This window comes from Physeter macrocephalus, chromosome 12, assembly GCF_002837175.3.
Source record: "Physeter macrocephalus isolate SW-GA chromosome 12, ASM283717v5, whole genome shotgun sequence".
Taxonomy (NCBI): Eukaryota; Metazoa; Chordata; class Mammalia; order Artiodactyla; family Physeteridae; genus Physeter; species Physeter macrocephalus.
Window position 1 is genome coordinate 17,033,766 of NC_041225.1, and position 10,608 is coordinate 17,044,373.

The 10,608-nt window shown below is 36.8% G+C and overlaps 1 protein-coding gene across 7 annotated transcripts in view; it reads right to left on the bottom strand.

The window, feature by feature from the left end:
- The window catches only part of MGAT4A (alpha-1,3-mannosyl-glycoprotein 4-beta-N-acetylglucosaminyltransferase A), a 108,582-nt gene that overhangs the window by 71,874 nt on the left and 26,100 nt on the right, over positions 1–10,608 (bottom strand). The window contains exon 1 of one of the 7 annotated variants that reach the window (XM_028497063.2): positions 1,532–2,011. The exons of the other annotated variants lie outside the window; for them this stretch is intronic. Coding sequence (XP_028352864.1) covers positions 1,532–1,649 — 118 coding nt within the window. The 5' untranslated portion in view covers positions 1,650–2,011. Of the gene's footprint in view, positions 1–1,531; positions 2,012–10,608 lie in introns of those variants that run through there. 7 annotated transcript variants of the gene reach the window in all.

A 10,608-nucleotide genomic window follows, 5' to 3' on the forward strand; every position in this document is an offset into this window, starting at 1 on the left:
CCTGCATTGTTGGTGGGAATGTAAATTGATACAGCCACTATGGAGAACAGTATGAAGGTTCCTTAAAGAACTAAAAATAGAACTACAATATGACCCAGCAATCCCACTACTGGGCCTATACCCTGAGAAAACCATAATTCAAAAAGAGTCACGTACCACAATGTTCATTGCAGCTCTACTTACAATAGCCAGGACATGGAAGCAACCTAAGTGTCCACTGACAGATGAATGGATAAAGAAGATGTGACAAATATATACAATGGAATATTACTTAGCCATATAAAGAAACGAAATTGAGTTATTTGTAGTGAGGTGGATGGACCTAGAGTCTGTCATAGAGTGAAGTAAGTTAGAAAGAGAAAAACAAATACCGTATGATAACACATATATATGGACTCTAAAAAAAAAAAATTCTGAAGAACCTAGGGGCAGGACAGGAATAAAGACGCAGACGTAGAGAATGGACTTGAGGACATGGGGAGGAGGAAGTGTTAGCTGGGACGAAGTGAGAGCGTGGCATGGACATATATACACTACCAAATGTAAAATAGCTAGCGGGAAGCAGCCACATAGCACAGAGACATCAGCTCAGTGCTTTGTGACCACCTAGAGGGGTGGGATAGGGAGGGTGGGAGGGAGACGCAAGAGGGAGGAGATATGGGGATATAGGTATATGTATAGCTGACTCACTTTGTTATAATGAAGAAAGTATCAAGCCATTGCAAAGCAATTATACTCCAATAAAGATGTTAAAAATAAATAAATAAATAAAAATAAATTCCTTGAGGACAGAAGTCAAAAAAAAAAAAACAAAAGATAGGACATGTCATAAGGGCACAGAAGCAACTAGAGGTGCTCCCCCTGGCTAAATTCACTGCAATTTAAGTACCAAAACAAATACTGATGGTATTGAATTATAACTTATTAAATAAAGTAAGAATCTGTGAGTCCATATTAATAAATAACAATTAACAGATGAGAGAAAATGTTTCTTATACTGGAATGCCAGCTTATAAATGATGAAAGAAGGATGAATGTTAGAAAATCATCCCTTTGCAACTGTCCAAGCAATAACTGAGTTGGGCAAAAATCAAAAATGGATGCTAGAGAAAGACAAATGCTGTATGATATCACCTATATGTGGAATCTAAAAAATACAGCAAATTAGTGAATATAACAAAAAAGAAGCAGACTCACACATATAGTGAACAGACTAGTGGTTACCAGTGGGGAAAGGGAAGAGGGGAGGGGCCAGACAGGGGACGGGGAGTGGGAGATACAAACTACTGGGTATAAGATAGGTTCCAGAATGTATTGTACAACATGGCTAATATAGCCAATATTTTATAATAATTGTAAATGAGAAGTAACTTTTAAAAATTGTGTCAAATTTTTTTTAAATTTTTAATCAAAAAAAAATAAAGGATGCCAAAACCGGTAGGTGAAAGTTTAATGAGGAACAGAATATGTATATCATCTCAAAGTATCTTCCCACAGAGTAGGTATTAATTTACAAAAGGAAAAACGCTACCTTTATCTTGGAGAAACCTGGCAGATATCATCTCAATCACATGATCAAAGTTCACATCAGCAGTAACGGACCAGACATCACGTGCCCTCTGCCGTGATGCACAGAGGACACATCTCATTTATGTGGTATTCTTGCCAAAAATGCATCATCTGAACCTAATCTCAAGGAAACATCAGACACATCCAAAGTGAGCAACAATGCACAAAACAAAAAGCTTCTGCTATAAAAAATGTCAAGGTCATCGAAGACAGAGGCTTAGGAACTGCCCCAGACAAGAGACTAGAGGGGACAAGACAACTACATACAAACTACAATCCTGGATGGGATACTGGACCAGAAAAAAAAAATGCTATAAAGAACATTATTAGAACAAAGTAACAGAAGATAGACGACAGAGTATGTAACATTGTGCCAAAGAGTATGTAACACTGTGCCAATGATACATTTCCTAAATTTGACACCTGAACTGTTGTAATGTAAGAGAATTCCCTGTTGTTGGAAATAAAATTATTTAGGAGTAAAAAGGCACAATTTCTGTAATTTACTCTCAAATGGTCCTGAAAAGAAACAAATATCTATAGATACATAGAAAAATGATAGAGGCAAGATGTTCACAATACGTGAAATGCATAGAGAAGTTGTTTGTACCATCCTTATAACTCTTCATTGCTTCATTTGAAACTTTTTTAAAAATTAAAAGTTTTTAAGAAGTAAGCAGGAGGATGGGATGGCATACAGGTTCATTTAGCAGCTCTTGAGTGGTGGGAGGGATACGGATCTGGGTGCAGTCTCTGCCCTACATGCATTTTCTTGGTACTTTTGGGAACCACCTTCCCAAAGGCCAGCCTCACCAAGTAAGGAGAGTAGCCAGCAGCAGCGGACAAATACTCCCACTCCAAATTCCAAACTGCCCCCCTGCTTTGAGGTGAACTGGCCATGCTTTTGAAAAGATCCCTGGGGCCCATGGACCGCTGGATAAAGTCACACGTATTTTCTTTCAGGTCCAGATGTGACTACTGCTCTCATTCCAGAGCCCACAGCTGTGAAAGGGCTCAGCATGGGGTCACTTCCCATCTCGCTCGCATCCATCCTTTGCGTCTAACACCACCCTTCCGTATTAAAAGTGTTCTCTCTTGGGAGTTTGGGGTTAGCAGATGCAAACTATTACATATAGAATGGAAAAACAACAAGGTCCTACTGTATACCACACGAACTCTATTCAGTATCCTGTAAGAAACCATAATGGAAAAGAATGTGAAAAAAGAATATTTATATGTGTAAAACTGAATCACTTTTCTGGACACCCGAAACTAACACAACATTGTAAACCAACTATACTTCAATAAAACAAATTTTAAAACATAATAAAAAATAAAAGTGTTCTCTCCGTGACATCAGAGCAAGTCCACACTCTACCTAGAAAGCCAAGACTATGCAGTAAAGCTCTCAGCTAGTCCTGCTAGGAATTCCACGGGACACTGTTGGGTCTTCTAAGTGGAGAGCAGTCACACATGGTCTTTCTACAACCCTCCCTCGCAGCGTATCCTCCACAGTCCACACAAACATAGCGTTACTAGTGACCTACAGAATTTTCTCCATTCATATTTCCCATAGTACTCCCTTGCTCTCTTGGGGAGAGTGGCTTACCAGCTCTCAGAAAAAGTTCAAACTTTAACATAATAGACAAAAAACTCCTTCAAATTAGTGATACGTGTTTGACAATTTCCTGTTTTCAATATCAGTATCAAAATTCTTATTTTTGCGTTTCTCTGAATCATTTCAATCAGTTTCTATGCAGGAACCTGGCAGGAACCCATGAGGAAACTTTCACACTATCATCTTACTGGAAGTCCCTGGTTTTGTTTACCATTTTGTTTTTACTGAAGACTGAATCTAACTTTTTTTAATTGTAGAAAAGCACATACCCAGATTAGACAAATCTAAGTACAAATCACATTCCGTGAACGTAAGAATCTGAAACATAGAAAATTTCTAAAGAAACCACTTTAATTCCTTCAAATCAAGTAATCAAATCAGTTTTCCAGTGAAAAGGGTACCTTTAGGCTTTCAAAGAATTACTGGTTGAACCATATGAAACTGCTGATATTTGACCACTTTTGACAAAAAAATAGCAATTTCATATAGTTCAGCAAATTAAATAAGTCTTAGATTCAACAATTTAAAAATCTATAAATAGTACAGATGAAAAATTAACACAAAGATGCACAAATAACTAACCTGATACATAAAAACAGAACAGAAAAGTTCATTTTTCAAATAGTACCTTGTTATTACCAAGACTCGGAGGATACTACTTAATTCTACGAGCTAACATTTAAAAACTGGCTTTTTATGTTGAAATTAAAATTACCAAAAATTAAACCCACTTTTTAAAATAATTTAATTTTAATATTTATTAAATAATAAAATTCTGGCACTGGAAAGAATGTTGACAAGTCATCTGGTCCATCCCTCTGTTCTTTAGTACTACCCTGAACTATTTTATACAGATAAAAATTTTTTGAAAAACTCCCTGAGTAACAGATTCCAAAACTTACCAAGTTGTATACTTCAGGAAGTCACTGCCTTTGAAAACGTTTTATTTCACATTCGCCATTCTTATACAACCATTTTTAAATAGAAAGGAGAAGGCTTAACATGAAATTATGGACAATTTAATACTTACAAATCTCTTACAGAAAAAATTAAAGAACTGGATTCAGAAGGTAGTTTAGGAGAGCTAAAGCCTAGAAAAACCAAAAGACAGGAGTCCAAATGAAATAGGTTAAAAGACCAGAATTTGAACAGACAATTCTAATGAGCTAAAAATGGTTAGCTAAAAATTACAAACAAGACTGGGTCTCTCATTGTTTCTTTAACTTTATTGTGCATAAGAACCACCAGGAAGAGCTTGTTAAAACACAAAATTCTGGACCCTATCTCCAAAGATGCTGATTCCACAGGTCTGACATGGGGCCTGAGAATTTCTAACAAGCTCCAAGGTGATGCTGGGCCACTGAGTGAGTAGCTCTAAGGGAGACTATACTGTGCTCGATGTAGGTCTAGTCTCTAGCAGCCTGGAAATCTATGCTGTTCTGCTCTTTTACCTCTTTCTCTCCTTTGGACTAGATGTTAAGAGCTCCAGGGACAGGAGGGGTTTATCAAAAATTTCAGGTCCATAATCCTCAGGATAACACTTGGGGCAGAGAGGGTTTCAAAATATCCAGTGGACACCTATTTCCAAGGTGTCTTTTAAGAGTTATAGGAATTAACAAGATCAATCCCTATTTTTGGAGTATTTCAGTCAGGACCCACGGATTATGAAAAGACCTGAACCCTTCTAAACTCAAAAGGGAAAATGGGGCTCACAGATATAGAGAATCATATATTTTATTTACATTAAAACAAAGAATATAATTCTATTTGTTTCCTTACATAATGTTTTCACTATGCTTACAAAACAGGACCCTAAGTAGTGAATATCAGATATGCTATGGTTGAAAAGTTTTCTGGGACACGATCACTATTTCTGAGTTGTCCCATAAGCAATATAATCATTAATGTTGTCATTCCAAACAAACTTCCAGGTTGAGGTTTAAGAAGTTAAAATCCATCCACTGACCTTATAAAGCACAAAACCTTAAGATATAAAATGATGCTGCATATACCTATAACACACACTTTCTTAGAAATATTTTCTCCATCTAAATAGTTGCAATCATTTTCCTTGATTTCCCTTGAAGACAGGGTAATCTACTTTTAGTAATTTTATCATTAAGTCCCAAAATCTATTACCATTGTGAAATGAGAATAAAAAACAATAATTTGCATAACCTAGGATAATGTTCATTAAAGTAAACTTAGCCATAACAACAGTTTTTTACTTCTAAAAAATATAAATAATGAGTTTATGCAATCTGGGTTTTTGAAATTCAACAAGCCATAAGGAGCTTGGAGTAAAAATCACCAAATGGTTATAAACTAATTTTCCTTAAGTACTTAAACTTATTGGCAGACATTTTCTATAAAGGTGTTGCTTTGTTCCCAAAAGAAAAAAAAAACTATTTGTATTCTAAAAGATATAATGGTCTTTATGTTTCTATGAAGAATCCCTCAAGTCAGAGCATTTTATTCTGCATTACAATAATCTTTACTTAAAAAGAAGGATACTGGTAATTAATCAATTCTACACTGTGGACTAGCTCTACCAATGAAGGTGGTGTCCTCTTAATGTATCTCCCTAGCTGGACATGGTTACTCCTTTTATGACTAATTTCACGATTTCTTCTTCCCTCTCCTCACTTTCCTCTTTTCCTTATTTTCCACCTTTCTCCCATCATATACTTCTGCAAAACCCTTTTCAAATTCTTCTTCTGTGTTTCTTTCTGGACTTTTCATTTTCAACCACAAGCTTCACATCTCTCACGTCTTTCCTTCTTTCATATTCAGTCTCCTCCATCCACCTCACAATATCCCCATCTTCTCTGTTGTCTATGTTTCAAATTACTGAGGACTTTTTTTTTAAATTTATGGCTGTGTTGGGTCTTCGTTGCTACACACAGGCTTTCTTTATTTGCATTGAGCAGGGGCTACTCTTCATGGTGGTGCGTGGGCCTCTCACTGCAGTGGCTTCTCTTGTTGTGGAGCACGGGCTCTAGGCACGTGGGCTTCAATAGTTGTGGCACGTGGGCTCTAGAGCACAGGCTCAGTAGCTGTGGCACACAAGCTTAGTTGCTCCGCAGCATGTGGCATCTTCCCAGACCAGGGCTTGAACCTGTGTCCCCTGCATTGGCAGGTAGATTCTTAACAATTGCACCACCAAGGAAGCCCCTACCAAGGACTTTATTCTCCAACTGATGTAAACAGTCTACCTGCCTGGAGACCCTAACTTTGTAGTTTTTTGTAACCTTCAATGAAAACAATTGAAAATTTAGGATTTTTGCTTCTTGTACCCATAATGGCAAAGAAAGGAAACTGTGAGAGGAAAATATTTCATAATTATTAAGATGAATCAGGAAATGAATGTGGAGAGACAGTATCAGTCTGAACTCTAACAATGTTGGTAAAATTGATCATAAAAGTGAAATCTCAGACTATGAGTCTTCAGATGACAATATCCTAAATGAGTCTTCTCAGGTTCAAGATCAGGACTTCCAATTACAGACCAAAACAGAGTAGACACATTTCTCCCTATTCTTCATGCTAAGTACAATGAAAACCCTGGACATTACATATTAAACAAACATACAGAAAACTCTGAACAGTAGAGAGAAGAAGGCAGACAGAGAGATCCCTGACCCAAGAAATGACACGACAGTGAGTCCTCTGAGTTTTCTTTTTGCTTCATATATTCCAGACTGGGTACTAGAGAAGCCAGCATTCTAAAAACACCAACAGGAACACACAAAAATGCCCCAAGAAAAGCCCTCTCTGTCTAGCCAAAGCACTAAGGATGGGTGACCTAGCAAGACAGAAAATTTTTATACAATAATTGCTCTATTCTAGCCAAAGACCATGAAAAAAACCATGGTCCCACTTCCACCCCATTGGCAAAACCCAAGCAAGGAGTCTAGACTTCCACTCCTGCCTAACTGTAACAAGGACACACACACACACACACACACACACACACACACACACACACACACACACACACTGGGGTGGTATCAGAGAAGAGTGAGGGTCAGGACTTTTACTACTGCAGCAGTAATGAGCAGTAAGGTGAGGTGTCAATGGAGGCTACATGGAAAGCAGTAACGGGGCACCTCCCCCACTGCCAGCCAGAGGGTATCAGAAGAGGCCAAGTGAGGAGACTGGACTTCTATCCTCACCTGGTGGTAACGAGGTAACATTCCCCTTTCCCCTCCCAGTATGGTATCAGAAAGGGTCAGCTAAGACAGACAAACTAAATAAGACCCAGCTTCTCATAATACCCAAAATGTCCTGGATACAACTGAAGTCATTTATTATACTAAGAACCAGGAAAATCTCAAGTAGAATGAGAAAAGGCAGTCAATATATGCCAACATCAAGATGACACAGATGTTGGAATTATCTGATAAGGATCTTAAAGTAGCCATCATAAAAGTGCTTCAACAGGCAAACTAAACAAATGGAAAAAAACAGAAACCCTAAGCAGTTAAATAGAAGATATAAATTATAAAAACAAATGAATATTTTAGAACAGAAAATACAATAGTTGAAACAAAAAACTTAATGGATGAGCTCAATAGCAGAATGGAGAGGACCTAAGAAAATATCAGTGAATCTTGAGAAAATAACCCAATCTGAACAACAAAGAGAAAACAAACTGGAAAAAAAAATTAACAGAGCCTCATAAACCTTTGGAACTAAATCAAAAGATCTAAAATCTTACATTCCTGTCATCAGAGCCCCAGAAGAAAAGAGAGAGGGCGGGGTGAAGAAAGTATTAGAAGAAATGATGGCAGAAGAAATGATGGCGAATTTCAATTCCCAAATTTGGCAGAAGACATAAACCTCCATAAAGATTCAAGAAGCTGAGAAAGTTCCAAACAGGATAAACCTGAAGAAACCCATGCCAAAAAAACATCACAAATAAATGTCAAAAAACTAGAGACAAAGAAAAAGTCTTGAAAGCAGCCAGAGAGAAACGACACATTACCCATTAAGAAAAAAAATAATTTGAATAACTGCAGATTTCTCATCAAAAACCATGACAGTCAGAAGGAACTGGCACTACATTTTTCAAGCACAGATCTTCCTGGACTTTTAATGGAATTACGTTCCAATAAATCCATTGTAAGTTGAAAATATCATAAGTAGAAAATGTATTTAATACACCTCACCTACTGAACATCATAGCTTAGTCTAGCCTACCTTAAGGATGCTCATAACACTTACATTAGCCTACAGTTGGGCAAAGTCATCTAACACAAAGCCTATTTTATAATAAAGTGTTGAATATTTCATGTAATTTGTTGAATACTGTACTGAAAGTGAAAAACAGAATGTTTGTATGGGTACAGCATGGTAGTAGGTGTATCGATTGTTTACGCTCGTGATGGCGTGGCTGACTGGGAGCTGCAGCTCACTGCTCTGCCACTGCCCAGCATCACAAGAAAGTATTATACCACACAGTCCTAGCCCAGGAAAAGTTCAAAATTCAAAGCACGGTTTCTACTGAATGTGTATAGCTTTTGTACCATTGTAACGTCATTAGGTAGAACCACCATTAGGCAAAACCATCATAAGCTGGGGATCATCTGTACTGAAAAATATATATATCAACCCCAAATTCCATATCTGGCAAAATTATCCTTAAGGAATGAAGGGGAATCAAGATATTCTCAGACACTAGTGGAATTTGTCATCAGCAAACCTACCCTAACATGATGGCAAGAGGAAGTTCTTGAAACAGAAAGGAAATGATAAAAGAAGGAATCTTGGAATATCAAGAAGGAAGAAGGAACTAAAAGAGCAAAAAAATGGGTAAACACAATAGACATTCCTTCTCTTTTTTGAGTTTTCTTAATTATGTTTGATGATTGAAGCAAAACATATAATACATCTGATTTGGTTCTCAATGTGGAAGAAACAGTTAAAACAATTATAAACTGGTGAGGGGAAAAAGAGCTTTTAAAGGGGATAAGGTTTCTATATTTTACTCAAACTGATAAAATGCCAATGGCAGTAGACTATGATAAGTTATGTGTGTGTATTATAATACCTAGAGCAACCACTAAAATATCTATACAAAAGGATACTTCAAAAACACTATAAATAAATAATAATGGAATTTTTTTAATGTTCAAGTAACCCATAAGAAGTCAGGAAAAAGACGACAAAAACAAAAAATAGAGGGAACAAATAGTGAACAAAAATAAAATGACAGACTATATTAAACCTAACATCACTAATCACATTAAATGTAAATAGTCTAAATTAAAAGAGATTGGTAAAGTAGATTAAAATACATGATCCCATTACACGCTGTCCACAAGACTGACGTCCATAGCATGGAATCTTATTCAGCAATAAAAAGGAACAAACTATTGAAACAGCCAACAACTTGCATGGACCTCAATTATGCTGAGTGAAAAATGTCAATTTCACCTGGTCACATACTGTATGATTCCATTTATGTAACAGTTCCAAAATGACAAAGTTATAGTGATGGGGTGGTGGTTACAAGAATCTGCACGTGTGATAATATAGCATAGAATTATACGCACCCATGGTATCAATGTCAACTTCCTGATTTTGACATCGTACATTATATATACATAACTTATCACAAGAAGTAACCATTGGGGGAACAGGATAGAAAGCCCAGAGATAAACCCACGCACATATGGTCACCTTATCTTTGATAAAGGAGGCAAGAATATACAGTGGAGAAAAGACAGCCTCTTCAATAAATGGTGCTGGGAAAACTGGACAGCTACATGTAAAAGAATGAAATTAGAACACTCCCTAACACCATACACAAAAATAAACTCAAAATGGATTAAAGACCTAAATGTAAGGCCAGACACTATCAAACTCTTAGAGGAAAAAATAGGCAGAACACTCTATGACATACAACACAGCAAGATCCTTTTTGACCCATCTCCTAGAGAAATGGAAATAAAAACAAAAATAAACAAATGGGACCTAATGAAACTTAAAAGCTTTTGCACAGCAAAGGATACCATAAACAAGACCAAAAGACAACCCTCAGAATGGGAGAAAATATTTGCAAACGAAGCAACTGACAAAGGACTAATATCCAAAATTTATAAGCAACTCTTGCAGCTCAATAACAAAAAAACAAACAACCCAATCCAAAAATGGGCAGAAGAACTAAATAGACATTTCTCCAAAGAAGATATACAGATCGCCAACAAACACATGAAAGAATGCTCAACATCATTAATCATTAGAGAAATGCAAATCAAAACGACAATGAGATATCATCTCACACCGGTCAGATTGGCCATCATCAAAAACTCTAGAAACAATAAATGCTGGAGAGGGTGTGGAGAAAAGGGAACCCTCTTGCACTGCTGGTGGGAATAATGTAAATTGATACAGCCACTATGGAGAACAGTATGGAG